The sequence below is a fragment of the Etheostoma cragini genome, chromosome 11, assembly GCF_013103735.1.
Source record: "Etheostoma cragini isolate CJK2018 chromosome 11, CSU_Ecrag_1.0, whole genome shotgun sequence".
Taxonomy (NCBI): Eukaryota; Metazoa; Chordata; class Actinopteri; order Perciformes; family Percidae; genus Etheostoma; species Etheostoma cragini.
Genome location: NC_048417.1, coordinates 12,041,496 through 12,057,416, shown reverse-complemented (window position 1 = coordinate 12,057,416; position 15,921 = coordinate 12,041,496). Strand labels below are relative to the sequence as shown.

At 39.0% G+C, this 15,921-nt stretch overlaps 2 protein-coding genes across 10 annotated transcripts; both read left to right on the top strand.

The window, feature by feature from the left end:
- The first annotated feature begins 1,948 nt into the window (after positions 1 to 1,948).
- naxd (NAD(P)HX dehydratase) lies at positions 1,949 to 8,939 on the top strand. 8 transcript variants are annotated; one of them, XM_034886286.1, is made up of 12 exons: positions 1,949 to 2,312; positions 3,059 to 3,611; positions 3,718 to 4,164; positions 4,578 to 4,728; positions 4,837 to 4,882; positions 4,996 to 5,084; positions 5,733 to 5,841; positions 7,149 to 7,199; positions 7,295 to 7,399; positions 7,497 to 7,617; positions 7,725 to 7,848; positions 8,390 to 8,939. In XM_034886286.1, the coding sequence occupies exons 2-12, from the start codon at positions 3,092 to 3,094 to the stop codon at positions 8,538 to 8,540; spliced, it is 1,914 nt and encodes a 637-aa protein (XP_034742177.1). In that variant the 5' UTR covers positions 1,949 to 2,312; positions 3,059 to 3,091; the 3' UTR covers positions 8,541 to 8,939. The 8 variants fall into 8 exon arrangements, with proteins under 8 accessions (XP_034742177.1, XP_034742176.1, XP_034742178.1 ...); XM_034886285.1 differs by having other exon boundaries at positions 1,949 to 2,445; XM_034886287.1 differs by having other exon boundaries at positions 1,951 to 2,312; positions 3,419 to 3,611.
- Positions 8,940 to 9,078: 139 nt separating this feature from the next.
- Positions 9,079 to 14,174, top strand: ing1 (inhibitor of growth family, member 1). 2 transcript variants are annotated; one of them, XM_034886346.1, is made up of 4 exons: positions 9,079 to 9,421; positions 10,498 to 10,671; positions 11,639 to 11,787; positions 13,245 to 14,174. In XM_034886346.1, exons 2-4 carry the CDS (start codon positions 10,533 to 10,535, stop codon positions 13,875 to 13,877), a joined length of 921 nt encoding a protein of 306 aa, XP_034742237.1. In that variant the 5' UTR covers positions 9,079 to 9,421; positions 10,498 to 10,532; the 3' UTR covers positions 13,878 to 14,174. The 2 variants fall into 2 exon arrangements, with proteins under 2 accessions (XP_034742237.1, XP_034742238.1); XM_034886347.1 differs by lacking the exon at positions 9,079 to 9,421 and adding an exon at positions 10,330 to 10,350.
- Positions 14,175 to 15,921: the final 1,747 nt, after the last annotated feature.

Below are 15,921 nucleotides of genomic sequence, written 5' to 3'. Positions count from 1 at the left end.
ACTTAGTGTCGAACAGTAGAGGAATCGCCGTGTAGTACAGGGTAAGCTCGCAGTTTGGATTGACATTAGCTGTTTAGGTTTTACTAAACATTACTAATGTTAATTTGCATTTTAGTTAGCAATAATTAGCCTGTGTCTATGTTATCTCCTTACATATACCTACGCACTCCGTCTCAGCAAGATTGGGAATGATTGAGATTTTTCTTGGCACAGCTATCTGGTGGGCACACAGCTGGACCCCTTGCAGTTTGCTTACCAGCAAAATTCCACATTCACAAGAAGAAATGGGCAGACTCCAAACCATGCTCTGAACATTTCTTTCAGGAAATGCACCAATACAGCAACATTATAAAAGGCATTAAGAACAAGAAGGCAATTAATACTGGAATTGTGTTTGATACATTTTTCTTGTACCATTGAAACATTTGACTTTTGCAATACACTTTTGTTTTATATATATATATTTTTTTCTACATATGTGTGTATAAAAAATGTTTTCTCTCTGTACATGCACCTCTGGTTTTGTATGTATACATACTGGCTATGTAACTGTTCTTTTTTTAATAAAAAAACAAACAAAAAAGTTGTCTTACCAGCCTGGGATTGGGGTGGACGATGCTGTATATTTGGCTGGTCTTTAAAAGGTTGTGGCCACCAAGGGGGTATTAATTAGAATGCAGACGAGATGTTCCTTTTAGGCGTTTTATTGGAATAATAAAGGTTGTGTGTGGTTTGGTCGTTGCACGCACACAATCTTGGAACAGCTCGCAGGATTGGGAGAAAAGCAAGTCAAAACCCATGTTTGACTGTACAATCCATCCGGAAAGAGCTGGCAGACACTGGAGTTGTGCAGATTTTCCAGCGGCCAGTTTTACCTGCCTACAGAGGTCGTCCTTTGTCACAGTGAGAGTCATGTTTATGACTTCTCTGGTGCTTTTAACACCATCCAGCCTTTGCTGCTCAGTTTATTATAACATTAATATGCATTCCCCCAACATGTCAGTGGCTAGAAACATGGACTGTATACACTCTATGACTAGAAATGGCGAGAGGTGCCCAAGCCCTATGTATCCTGCTCTGCCTTTGAGAAAATGAAAGCTCAGATGGGCTTAAATCTGCTCTTTATGACATCACAAGGAGCAGGGTTACCCCCCTTTTCTCTGCTTTGCCCGCCCAGAGAATTTGGCCTGCCCATGAGAAAGCGAGAGACATCTTCCAAACACCCCACCCTGCACCTGTATTATTTTGTTTTGTCTTCCTGTCCCCACAATTTGCCGTGTGCTGAAAAAATAAAAACTATAAACTCTGCGTATCTTCTCCAGAGGGCAGAGGATCGCCGGATCTGGGATGGAGTCGGAACGCAGCCATTCTGCAGTCAGTAAAAAGACACACATTGACTTTAATTGAAACCGATTGACTCCGTCACCAGTCTGGCGCGGATCCGCAGCCATTCCGCAGTTGGGGGAAATTAGGGGTCAGGAAATCTCATTGCATGTAAGCAATAAGCATATTTATGATTTACTATAAGGCTTAAATATATCTGCATCAGCAACATACGGCCCAAATGTTCAGGTCTGACATTGTACATGTACACCTGGTATGAACAGATTGCCAGCCTATTTGAATATATTAATAGTGTGCATACACTCACACTCTCTAGAATGAGTGTCAAACAGAAATCTTGCTAACGAAATGCATATCTTACATTCAAATGTAGTCTTATGTTATCTGGGTCACCAGGAGGAAATATCACATTTACCAAAGTAATATGGGGATAAAATAGAGACATGGAAACAGTTTCAAACCCAGAGATACATAAAAGTAGAAAAAAATTAAATAAATTAAAAACAATATAAAGGAAATGTCTATGTGCTTGTTATTATTTGTATACTGTATACTTTATTATTATTTTAACTGGAACTGGTGTTATAAAGCTTTTTGCAGCTAAGATGGCTAGGAATAGTAGCTAATGTTGCAAGAGGTTTGTGTAGGGAGCTGTTATCATTTTAGATTGAATTGTAGTAGAACTCAACTGATCCGAGTTTATGATACTAGAGACTCGCAATTCGTGAGTCAATTTAAAGAATCGGGTTAAAGATCTAAGTGAATCACGACACGAACAGGTTAGTTGCTGCTCTGTTGACAGATTTCAACCTACTAGGATTCTGGGAAGATGACTTTTCCGAGGCACCTTTAAATGCATCATAAACTGTTTCTTCCTATACTGGGGCAGTTTACTGTCAAGTCAAGGCTCCTCATGATCAGGATCATTTGTGTTCAGTTGACAGCGTTTAAACGCAGTTCCAGTTTAGGTAAGAAGAACTGTGTACAACAAGGGGGCTGGAGGATGATAAAAACATGGCGCAAGAGGTTCAGATGCTCGCATTTGCTTTTTCACAGTTGCTCTGTCGATTGTCGTCACATTGGTCTGTTTGAACGAGAAAGGTAAAGTGGAGAGCAAACATTGTGACATTTTATGTCATTGCAATGGCCAGTAGGTTAGCTGTCATGTTAGCTAGCTAAGCTACACGCCGTTTATTGGTCGATAGGTCGACACATGCAAGTCCACGTTGGGTGTTTTCCACAGACCGTCAATAATATACCGTCTATGGTGTTTTCACAAGGGTCTCTAGGACCCCGCAGAAACATGGGCGGAGGAGCAGGCGGAGAAGGGTGAAGTTACCCTCAGACTACTGATCAGAGGTCAGTTTTGAATTCCACCAATGAAGGTTAAGGTTGTGAAAAGGGCTTGGGACACCGATCCTCGGTCAGTTTATCTCAAGTACTAAGCTACGCATTTAGCTAACGACGTAAAATGATAGGCTTTAGCTAGCATACAAAGAGTTTATATATTTTGTAAGGTTACCTACAATATATTGTAATGGTTCGCAAGTTGAAAACTATCATTATAACCCTCACAAGTCTTTCTAAGATACCTAGCTTGCTAAATGGCCAGTTGTTGCTGTCTGGGATAGCGGCGCCCCGCATCAAATATCCAGACTAGGCGTCCATCATAATCCGCAGTGTCAACATCTCCACTCAACTCCTTGTGGTGCAGGTTATTCCGTAAGCAAGCCCGTTTAGATCCGCTATGCAAGCGAACACAACGCGGGGCTTCTTGTGGTCGGACGTAGAGACGAGGACCTTGTTGAACATCTGGGGCGAGCAGGACATTCAGACGGCGCTGGATGGAAACTTCCGAAACAGCTTCGTGTACCGCGACGTTTCCCGGAGGCTGGGGGTAATGGGGTTTGAAAGGACGCCGGAGCAGTGCAGGGTGCGGATCAAAAGCCTCAAGAGACAGTACTTGTTAGCAAAGGAAGGTAATCTACGGAACAACGGGCAGTATCACAAGATTTGTAAGTTTTATGACACCATGGAGATGATTTTGAGCAACCGGCCCGCTCTTGACCCCCAGGAGTTTATAGACAGCGGGGCGGGAGGAGAAGAGGCCGTGGATCATGATGGCCTGGAGGAAGATGGAGAAGATGCTCAGGATGCATACTCGGAGAGCACAGGGGAGTGTCCTTATCCTGCAGAAACTGAAGTGAAGTTGGAATACCCAACTGTTCCCATCCCCATTCCAGTTAAAGTGACAATGGGCAATAACAGTAAGTCTGACCTATGTTTGATGGATAATTTCTAATACCATGATTATTTGATAGTAGATTTTGATCAAAGATACATCATATAATGTCTCACCCCACTCTACTTCAGGCACTTCAGTAAGACCGCATAACAGCAGCCAGTCGGCCAGTAATCTATCAACCAAAACACCTAAACGGCAGAGAAAGCGGCGCGCTAACTTCCCCATGGAGAAACTAATGGAGCAGTTCCTGGAGCAGAGCGCCCAGGCTGAGGACAACTTTTATCGGATGGAGGAGCAGCGCTTGCAGGCAGAAGACCGCCGTAGGGAAGCTGAACACGCCAGGGAGCTGCACATGCTTCAGATGCTCGGTCAGATGTTCTCCAGCATCTCCTCCACCAGACCCGGCTCTGCAGCCACTCCCTGTAAAACAGCTCCTCCTGCCCGTGCGCCTGTGTTCTCCACTGCCTCCCCATCATGTACACAAGGCCAGTCCAGTCATCTCAGACGCCCTTCACCCCAGACAGACTGTTGCACTCAACAAAGTCAACTATTGAACACAGATCCCCAGGCATTAGGTATTAGTTTCGGTGTCATGTGCAGCCTCAAGGTGACAATTAAAGGCATATCAGCTGTAATGCGAAGCCCCAGTGATGGAGCTCCAGTACAAAGTTGTTCCTTAGTTAGATGGTTTGTTTGTTTATTTATTTTTAAGATACATTTTTGGGCATTTTAGGCCTTTATTGTCGGAGTTGAACGCGGGCCTGCTGCATCAAGGAGTAGACCTCTATCTATCTATATATATATATATGAGGGAGGTTTACTCCTCAGTGCAGTTAGGTGGTTTATCTTTATTCACAGTACATCATTATCTCTGTATTTGTTGTTTTTATTGTCAAACTGATGCCATCTTATGTCTGTGTAAAGGACAAAAGTAGATTAGATACAAGTATTACAGACTTTAAAACTGACGCTTTGTTTATTTCCTCAGTGTTTGAACGCTACTACAGTTTGGGGTCTACATCACACAGAGGCATGGATGATGACATCCTCTCACTAGTAAAAAGCATAGTCCCTCCACTGACATCCAAAAAGCACAAGGGACAAGATGGACGTATTGGGATCATCGGAGGATGCCAAGAGTATGTCACACAACTTGTCCTCAATATCAACATCATTCACCAAACAATAGCCTAATTTTTATTCTATAGCACATTTGCCCTAATTCTTTTCATCTCCACCCTCTAAAGCTATACCGGAGCTCCGTACTTTGCCGCCATCTCAGCATTGAAAGTGGTAGGCAGTAATTCTGATGATGTATCATTAATGTTACCCAGTTTGAATATATCTTTTTTTTTAAGTTAAGGTTTAGTTCTGGTGCAGTGATGGTTCCTTTGTCTTGTATTTAGGGGGCTGACTTGTCTCATGTGTTCTGCACAAAAGATGCTGCAACTGTAATCAAATCATACAGCCCTGAGCTCATAGTTCATCCAGTTCTGTAAGTACAGATCCACCTGGACCAATTATCGTCTGAATATACTTTTGACAGGAGATTCTTTCATAGGATCTTCTGACAGGTGTTTCTTTTATTTTGTCCACACCAGTATTAATGACGGTAGGCTAAATAACAGAGCTGTTTGCATAATGCAATTAAGTTTTACAGCACCACAAGCTACGTCCTACAAAATGATCATGGGGTTGAATCAACACTTCTCTAAACCGCAAAACATTTAATCCTTTGATAACGTTGGATTTATTACATGACTGTTGTATTAGACTGCATTAACTTTAGCTAAACAGGAAATTGAATATATGCTTCATAGAAACATGCCAAAACTGTATTATAGTAGTAAATACCATATGTCACAAACAGTAACTCAAACAAGCTCTTCTAGATTTTGAAAAATATGCAGATACAGAGGCATGTACGCATCTTCCTTCCCATGTGTGTGCACGGTTTGCATGTTAAAAATGAATTCATAAAACTTTTTATTAATTAAAACCAGGATGACGCACAAGGCATAAGAAGGAAATAGCTTTTGGAAATAAGAACATAACCAGGACTTTTCCTATTTTGTGCATTTAAACACATCTAACATTGTGTGTGTGTCTGTGTGTGTGTTTTTGTGTGTGTGTGTGTGTCAAGGGACAGTCCTAATGCAGTGGAAGAGATTGAAAAATGGCTCCCAAGACTTCACGGCCTTGTGGTGGGACCAGGTCTAGGGAGAGAAGACGTATTACTGAAAGCAGCCAAGGCATGTGGAAAATATTCACTATTGCACCCTTGTTCCTTCTCTTAGAAAATGGAACAAAACTCATAATTTTTAACAGTTGTTTGATAAAATACACTTATCGATTTTAACTGCAAAACACAGCTCCTGATGTTTGTGGCTCCCTGTGACTAATATATATGGTCACAGTTTAAATTTAATTTCCAAGAAAGCATGGCTTGTAGACTTGTGAGAATGTCAAAGACAGGAGAGAAAGCGTTTCATATTTGTGATTCCAACTTTCTCTGAAAGAAGCATTTGCTCTGCTGCTTAGGCGACACTGAATTGTAGCCTAACTTTGATTAGACTAATGAAACAGGTAGATATACACTACCGGTCAAAAGTTTGGGGTCACTTACAAATTTCCATTTCACTCCATTATAGACAGTATACCAGCTGATCTTTAATGCAATATCTACATTTCCCATTATCAGCAACCATCCGTCCAATGTTCCAAAGGCACATTGTGTTTACTAATCTGATATTATTTTAAAAAACTAACTAAGACAACATTAAACAACCCTTTTGCAATTATGTAAGCACATAATGTAATCTGGAAACTGCTGCCCTGGTTAAAAAAAACAAGGCAACTGGGATTCTGTCTATAATGGAGTCCAATGGAAATTTGTGAGTGACCCCAAACTTTTGACCGGTAGTGTATATACTTTGTGTGTGTGTAAAGATATGTATATATTATGTACAGTATATTAATGTAAAAATATGTAAAGATTTTGTGTAGCTCTGCCTTAAAGCAACAGTGTTTGACTATTTTATAGTAATGAACGTCTGTTCCATCCAAGCCATTGCAAAATTAGTTGATTCAAAGCTATTGAAGCCTATTGGCTCCAAAGAACTCTATGTATTTCTCAGTATGGCTATGTTTACAAAATGGTGTAGTCGGGCATCTTTCGTGCGTAGCAGCTCGAGTTTTACATCACTCCTGAAAAAGAACAACAGCAGCGTTCAGCTTTGGAGATAAAGAGGACATAGAAATGACAAGATAATTATCTCTTCTGTTGAGTCCATTTTTTTTTTTTTTTATCCTCCGTGCCCTCCTTGATTTAACGGGATAAACCCTACTAGGAACTGTGTGGAGGAGGGGTGAAGTTGGTGCACTTGTGTCATGTGGATGCGCTGACAGTGTTGTTGTCATTACTTAGAATGCCTCATGGGAGCGACAGAAACTACACACTATAGCTTTAAGAGAACAATACAGTGTGCTTGTTGGACCAACATTACTTAAATAAAAATATAATTCACATTATGATAACACTTTTTTCTTTCTATTTTAGGAGGTGATAGAAAAGTCTAAAGCAAGAGATATCCCTATAGTCATTGATGCAGTAAGTCTCAAGTTCCAGCTGTTGAACAGATGGGATTTTATTTGCAAAAGCTGTGCGCAATCATCTAGTGTGTGTTGTTTGTTTGTTTTCAACAGGACGGCTTATGGCTAGTTACACAGCAACCATCTATTATTCAAGGGTACCATAAAGGCATCCTCACACCTAACTTCATGGAGTTCACTCGACTGTATGAGGCACTGGTGGGTCTTTCTGCAGAGTTGATTCAGTCACCAATTGATATCTTCTGTGTGTTATTGCATGTGTGTTTACGTCTTTTCTGTGTGTTTGCTGTCTCAGCACCATGAACCTATGAACAGCACTGATCATCAACGCAGCGTCAAGCAGCTCAGTGTAGCCATGGGCAACCTCACTGTGGTGCTAAAAGGAGAAAAGGATCTCATTACAGACGGCACCAAGGGTTAGTGTCAAGTCCTTACATAGTATGAAAACAATTACACTTTAGCAAACTTTAGAGCTCTTTTTCTTTTGTGACTGTGATTTTATGTTGTGATTTCTTGTTTTCAGTGATCTCATGCAGTATTGAGGGCAGTGGGAGAAGATGTGGTGGACAGGGAGATCTTCTATCTGGCTCCATGGGAGTTTTGGCACACTGGGCCCATGCTGCCTCTGCAGCTGGAATGGGCAGAAGGTGAAGACAAGATTGTCTGCTTGTGCATTTAGTTTTAATAGTAGTATATAGCACCTTTTCAAAAGACCATACCAGTGTTTTTTATGTTCAAACACATTACTTACGAACTGCATACACTGCATTTTGTGAATGTATTGATAAAACATTATGTAAGTTTAATTTGATTAATTACAGGGTAAACATAGAGTGAGAATGCAAAACTGCTCTCTATTGTGATGATTTGCTGCTTTTCTTAGTCTTATGTGTGTATGCTAAATATCTTTGGGTTATTGGACAGAAAAACAATACATTGAAAATTGGGCTCTGCTATGGGAAACTTTTTTTACTATGTTCTAGCATTTTATAGATAAAACAATCAGACTAATTGATTAAAATAATATGTTATTTGCAGCCCCCATGTATTATTGTCACATGATCATGCAATTGGGAATTGATCAGGAGTTAAACCCACAGTCTGGTATTTTTCCGTTCTATTATAAATACATGTTAAGTAAATGTGTGTCTCTATGTTTCCTAATCCATTATTTTTTTCCTCCTCCAGTTTGAATCCATCAGTGGTTGCAGCATTTGGTGCCTGTTCTCTTACAAGACAGTGCAACAGTCAAGCATACCAGCGACATGGCAGGTCCACCACCACATCAGACATGATTCAGGAGATTGGCACAGCCTTCAAAAAGCTATTTGAAAGCTGAAAATTAGTGAAATTGTTGTTTTAAAATCTATACATACATACTCAATTTAGCACATCTACTCTTGTAGCCTTTGGCTGGGCCAGTCGAAAATGTTCTCATAAAGCTGAAAATTGATTTAATGTTAGAGAGGTGTGGACTATCCTTTCAAAGACAACTCTCAAAATCTGGTGCAAAAGAAATATACACACTGACTTGTTTCAAGAGTATAAAATTAACCCTAGAAGAAAATAAACAAACAAATGTGTCTTCCATATGTCAAGTATTATCTATGAATGCATTTACCAAACGTGCTGAGGTAGCTATATTTTTCACAACCTACCAAAGGAACGGAGATGGAAAGAGTAATGTGGCCACTGTAAAACAGAAGCTTAATTGCATTTTGAAATAAATAATAAATAAAATGTTGTGTCTGTGACTTTTTGACGTTCTTAAAAAGCCTTCATTGTAACGTAAATGTTTGCCACAGTGAGGCAATATTGACTTGGATCATGGAAATATACCATAGACGCATTTTGTTACCGTTGCAGCACCGTTCTCTTAATACATCCATGTACTGCACAAGTGAAATACTGCCAAAGCAAGGGACATTCTGTTTTTTGTGTATAACGGATTGGTAATTGTAACGTTAATGATACAAAATAAGAGTGACGTTAATGCTAAAAGACAAGTTAATTCACTCGTACCTGTGGTTATCGTTACTAGCACATAGACATATTTGGTCAGGCACTTTAGCTGGCTAACAGCTAGCTAGGCTAGTATTAGGACCTACGCTGTTACAGTGGTCTACTCACACAACCGCGTTAGCAACAACAGCGAGAGGAGCAACATCACGGAGGGTTAAACGTTTGCTGCAGAAAAACTAGCTACAAATATCCCCATAAGTAAGTTAATCTGCTATCCGCCTATCTACCAACTAGATGAGTCAAGCTTTGTTGAATGTTTTTGCAGTGATTCTAATGTGAGTTGTTTATTTAGTAACGAAATGCGTTAAAAGCTAACACAAGCTAATTTGGCTAACAAATACATTGAAGCAAAAATTACAGAAATAAGACCACCTGATGTGTAAAAATGACTGCTTATAATGTTGTCTAATGATTATAACTTACGTGGTTTGTTGTGCTTGGTTAGCCTATAGATATACGTGTTCTGTGATTGTTTACGTTGTGGTTTATCATAGTGTTAGCGTTAGTTACGTTACGTTAATCTTTGACACATTGGTGTAACGTTATTGTTTGCTTACACTTGCATCGTTGTCATTCAGCGAATAAAGCTGGTTAACGTCACTGTTGAAATTGTATTTCGTTGAGTGCGTTTGCTAGAGTTAAAGTAAGCCCAAAGACCCCATCTCAAACTTGCAATAAGGAGGAAGTTTGTTCAGGGTAACGTTACGATAAATGGTTAATTATCACCACTAAAATTAGGCACTGGAACTCAACTGCTGTTGATGGAAATATTCAAGTTCATCAGTGAACTGGTTCGTGGTTGATTTCACATTAATATGTCGGCTTACCACTCAGCCAACGTTTTCTAACCCTAACGTTAGTTCGTGTTACTGTTTAGCTTTGTTGTAGGACAAGGTGCACTTTAACGTTAGCTAACGTTATGTCAGCCACCTGAAGTTGCCTTGCACTTATTTATTTATTTATATTATTTTTGAACTGTTTTTTTTTCTTCGGCCCCAAACTAATTAGCACTCTGTTGGCAGATTCATTGTACACGTAGCAATTTTCTGGATGGCTGACTCCAGATCTGTTGCCCCCTCCCTTTTTCATATTTTGACCATTAGTCTATATTTCCAGACTGATTTTAGGTATATACAAGAACACAACACAAAATGCATAATATACATCTTATCTCAGAGAAGTCTGATGTAGTTAAATCAACAGCTGCCAGTAACACAGCATTTAAACAGCTTTACAGCAACAACGCATTTTTAATAATGATTTATTGTTAACAGGTGTCGAAGTGCCCTGTAGTGGAGAGGGACCTGCAATGTTGAACCCGACTAATGGCGACCCAAGCCACGTTGTTGTGAATTATGTCGAGGAGTATTTGGATCTGGTGGAGTCACTACCTTTTGACTTGCAGAGAAGTGTGTCCATTATGAAGGAAATTGATGCCAAGTATCAAGGTAAATAAGCTGCACAGTGTGGCCCCTGATGTGCAAGACACAAATCTCTTTAAGTATTTCAAAGTGAATCAAAACTACATACTAAAGAGGTTACACAAATAAAGTGAACTTTAGTTGGACAGGTCAAACATTTTAAACAGACCTATAAATGTAGCTGTCATGTCTTGTTATATTTCCTTTGCTGAAAGTAAGTACTATGTGATTGGATATGTATCACAGAAAACTTGTGTGTGATATACTCTTTGTGTGCATTACCGATGAGAATACAATTCAACACGTGGAGAGTACACTCACATTTACATATGAAGACACCAAGTAAATTAGAAATTAGCAGGTATTTGCCAGGTGTATGAACTGAACACTTAACAAACTTCTACATGGTAGAAAAATACCTATATTGGTGTTATGTATAATTAAACTCTACATTGTAGCTGTATGCCTACACCTATAAGGTCTTAACCTCTCTCACTAGATTGAGCTTAACAGCAACCACATTGCTCTCACCAATTTTCATTACCATCAACCAAAGTAGTGAGACTCCCCATCCCGTCTTATCCATGCGTCAAGCTTGATCAACATTATGGATGCTTCTTTCACGCTCGTGGACTGCAGACTAAACAGAGATTTGTCTCCAGATGCATTTTGGCTAACCTTTTCAATCCTCACAAAAACTTTGATGTAGAAGTGATTGAATCGGTTTATGTTAACGGACATATCTGAACCCAAAAACTACACACTTGCCAGTTTAATAGGTACACCTAGCTAAAACTAATACAGTCTTAAATCGTAACCCTTTCGTTATTCACCAAACAGATGAATAAAATTATCTATTATGTAATTAAGTAATGAGCTGAAAGTTTACATTTCTATTTTGTGTATCCTTGAGAATATATTGGATTTCAGTATTCTAAAAATCTAGAATTTTTTTTTTTTATAATTATTTTTTCCTGGATTTCTTCTTTGGCAGATGTTCTGAAGGAGCTTGATGATGCTTATGAACGGTATCGCCGGGAATCTGACTCGCTTCAGAGGCGAAAGCTTCAGTTAACCATTCAGAGAGCGCTGATTCGCAGTCAAGAGCTCGGAGATGAGAAGATACAGATTGCTGGTCAAATGGTATGTTAAGAGTGCAGAAACCCCCCCACCCAGACAGTGGTGAAGCGTACCGATGTTTCCAGAGGCCTTTTTTATGTTCATCCGTCAGCCATAGTTTGAAAACAAATCTACTTTATCCTTCTGTACACCTTTTCCTTGTGAAACACCATAAGAGCTACAGGACAAATAAATAACATTAAATTAGCTCTTACAAACATAAATGTTACCCAGAAGTCACATTGAACAACAAAAACAAGCAAACTTGTTCCCGTTCCAGCTCGGTGCTTGATCATTTAGAGCTGTATATAGTTACAGAGCGACAAGTGTTTTTCCCTCCTTACTTCCAAGTGTGCATCTCAAACTAGTCTCCCCCCCCCCCTTTGTATACAAGGTTACAGTTCCGCTAGGAGGCGCCAAAATAAAGGACTCATCGTATCAAAGAAAAGGAAAACTATTTAAATACAGCAATGAAGTGGTTACCTTATTAATACACCTTTTTTAGAGTTGGTTTCAAAGAGTGGCCTTCAACTGCTCCAGTGAAGCTGCTCTTTGGCAAACATCCAGTTCTGAGTGTGTGCAGCTGTTTGAGTACAGAAGTGCTTTCCTGGAACATTTGTGCTCAGAAAATAGAGTAAATAAAAAGAAAAAAAGTTTTTATTGACCTGTTAAATTGACTTTTTTTTATTAGGTTTTCCATTTTTCACACATTTGAATTTCACTTAAATTGCTCATATTATGCTAATTTTCAAGTTCATACTTGTATTTAGAGGTTGTACCAGAATAGGTTTATGTGGTTTAATTTTCAGAAAACACCATATATTTGTTGTACTGCACATTGCTGCAGCTCCGCTTTTTTACCGTGTGTTGAGCGCTCTGTTTTAGCTACAGAAAAAAAATATATATTTATAATATGAAAAGCCAAAAAGCATAATATGAGCACTTTAAATCAAAACCAGGAAAAAAGTCTTTGAACAGTGGCAGACCTTCAGCAGTTAAAGCTGAATCTTCCTAATATAGTTCCACAGGAGGTTTAACGGTTTAACTTTTGAATGTTAACTTTCACCTTTTATTTTAAATCCAAGAGAAGTGATTAAACTATTATAACTCTGTTTCTCGTTAGGTTGCTAAACTTCTAGTTGTCAGTAAAATGTTACTACACATACTTGGATATACAGGAAGCCTGCCTCACCTTTTCTGTCCAGTCAGTTAAATTAAGCAAATCCAAAATGTGCAAAAATAAAATATTGTGTTCAAGTTTGTTTCCTGCAGATTGTGCAAATGTATTTTCACATACAAAATCATTGAAACGCAATTCATGGATCAAAAGAAATCATACTATAGCTTACCACTCTATATATCCCAACTAAACAACATTTTGACTATTCTAGTTTTAACTTTGCAATTCTTAAGTACATGTGGTTACTTCAAATGACAGCAAGCAGAGCTTTACAGTAAAATATGAACATTCTCTGTTTCAGGTGGAGTTGGTTGAGAATCGAACACGACAAATAGACTGGCATTCTGAACTTCTCCTTTCCTCTCAAGAAGTCCCAGAGAGTCACGTTCCCACAGCAACATCCATCACAACCACTGCATCATCCACGATGTCCTCCTCATCTTCATCAGCCACCGTTACTCCAGGCAAAACTGGCCACCACGACAAGAAGCGTGACGAGGTTACCCCAGGCTCAGGCTGCGGAGACAAGGCTGGAGGGAAACGCTCCCGACGACAGAAAAATGGAGAAAGTCGGGAAAGTTACGGGGGTCTGGATCACACCGAGGAAGCAGGAGTATCCCGGGAAAAGAGGGCCAAAACATCTTCAAAGAAGAAGAAAAGGTCAAAAGGAAAGTCTGAGAGAGAAGTGTCGCCCCCTGATCTGCCCATCGATCCAGATGAGCCAACGTACTGCCTGTGTGAGCAGGTATCATATGGCGAGATGATTGGCTGTGATAACGATGAATGTCCTATTGAGTGGTTTCATTTCTCCTGTGTCGGGCTTCACCATAAGCCCAAAGGAAAGTGGTACTGTCCCAAGTGTAGGGGTGAGAATGAGAAGACCATGGACAAGACTTTAGAGAGGGCCAAGAAGGAGAGGGCTTACAACCGGTAGCTTGCTTTGTCTGGCCCAATGAACACTATTGTGTAAAAATAATTGTATTTCTTTGTTTCCATTTACTGTCTACACTGTTTAAAGAAGTAATGAATTGATAGGGAAATAGTTATTTTTGTAACCGCTGCATGGCTGATAAACAAGATTGCTGTGTTCTGGTTGAGATTATTTGTAAAGAATGAACACAGTACAGTACAACCTGCATGTAACTTCCATCCCTTCTGTTTCCATCATGCATGCAACATCACCCAATGCTTTATAAATGCTCAATTAACAAATAAAACTTTTCTAAACAAAGATGAGATTTAGGATGTTTTTGACACCATAAAGAATGAATAACATTTTCCTTTAAATGGCACTGATCACAGTGAGGTTTGTTAGCATTAAGTAGGATGCCGTTTCCGTCTTGTTTGTCGTCAACAAACAAAAAGAGCTTACAAAGGGGTGACTGACTGACTTTAAAAACTTTTTAACATACTATCCCATGACTATTTTTTTGTACTTTTTTCAACATACTATATCATGACTTTTTTCAACATACTGTGGTTGAAATTATATTTTCCATTAAACTTCTTTTCTCCACACACGTCTTTTTTTTTCTCTTCAACATACTGTACTGACTTGTTCACTTTTTTCGACATGCTATATTACGACTTAACTTTTTTGAGATGCTATACAATTATTTTTTCAACTAACTATGATATGACTTTTTGTTACTTTTTTGTCACAGTATACTATCCCTTTTTTCAAAACGCTAAATTATGACTTTTTTTTCTGTTTTCAACGTACTCTATTATGACTTTTTCAACATACCATTGTGGTTGAAATTCAATTTGCCATTATGCTGTCATTTTTTTTTTATTTTGACATGCTATATTATGACTATGACTTTTTCAACATAAAATGACTTCTTTGTGACTTTTTCCGACATACTCTACTTTGACTTTTGTTAATTTTTGACACACTATACTATGATTTTTTTGGTGACTTTTTTAGAACATACTATACTATGACTTTTTAAAACTTTTCAAAATAGCATCCAGGATCCAACCACGTCTCAGTGAAGGGACACTACAGCACCCAAAGTCCTGTTGGAAACTGACGGAGGCCAACCAGCTCACCGCCCGATGCTTGCACAGTGGCAGGCTGACAGAGTCCGCAATAGACTGGTAATTTCCCAATCTTGATGCACCAAGTCATCACCGCCCAATGTCAACCACATAAAGCACAGCATACATAAATTATACATCAAGCAAGACATATCATTAACAACATATCTACAGGTATAGTTATTACTGTTACTGTAACTCTATGATCATCATCATAATACAACCCAATTTACAGCAGTTTGGCAACATCTGAAAGGTGCTCCTGGATGAAGAGATGTCAAATCCTATTATAGAGTAGTTTGCCATGGGAATGGCGTAGGGATCCATTTTCTTCAAATGTTTACATTTTATGTATACTCTTTATACATAACTATTATTTTGTTATGTTGGCTATTCTGTGAATTTGCTATTTGCTTCCTGACTGTCCATTTTTCTCAGTTTCTCACAATCACTAGCTAACTTACTTTAATTTTTAAAGAACCACAGACCAATACAACAACAGGCTCAAATGAAATGACAACATAAGTCATACGACTTACAGTTCTCAAGGATTCACACACGCAATCTCAACTGATCCTACCTCTACCCTCCAGACAGCTAGTCCCGTTTTCTTTTCTCTCACGTTTATCTCCGTGTGAGGTGCGTGTCCGCACTATTCTCCGACATGCACTCACAATCATGACAAAACAAAACTATTTCTACAAAACTAAAGTAAGGAGCCAATTTTGTAAAATGTAATGAATAGAAAGTAGCGACATCTGTGTTAAACTGTAAGGAGTAAAAGTAAAACGTCACCACAAAAATAAATAGTAAAGTAAAAAAATCTCATAAATCTACTGGTACTAGTAATCTAGAAGTACAAAAACTGTGTTACTGTTCTCACAGTAATTTGTATTAATGTGTATAAAGAAGCCATGAAAGGATGGACAAAAGGC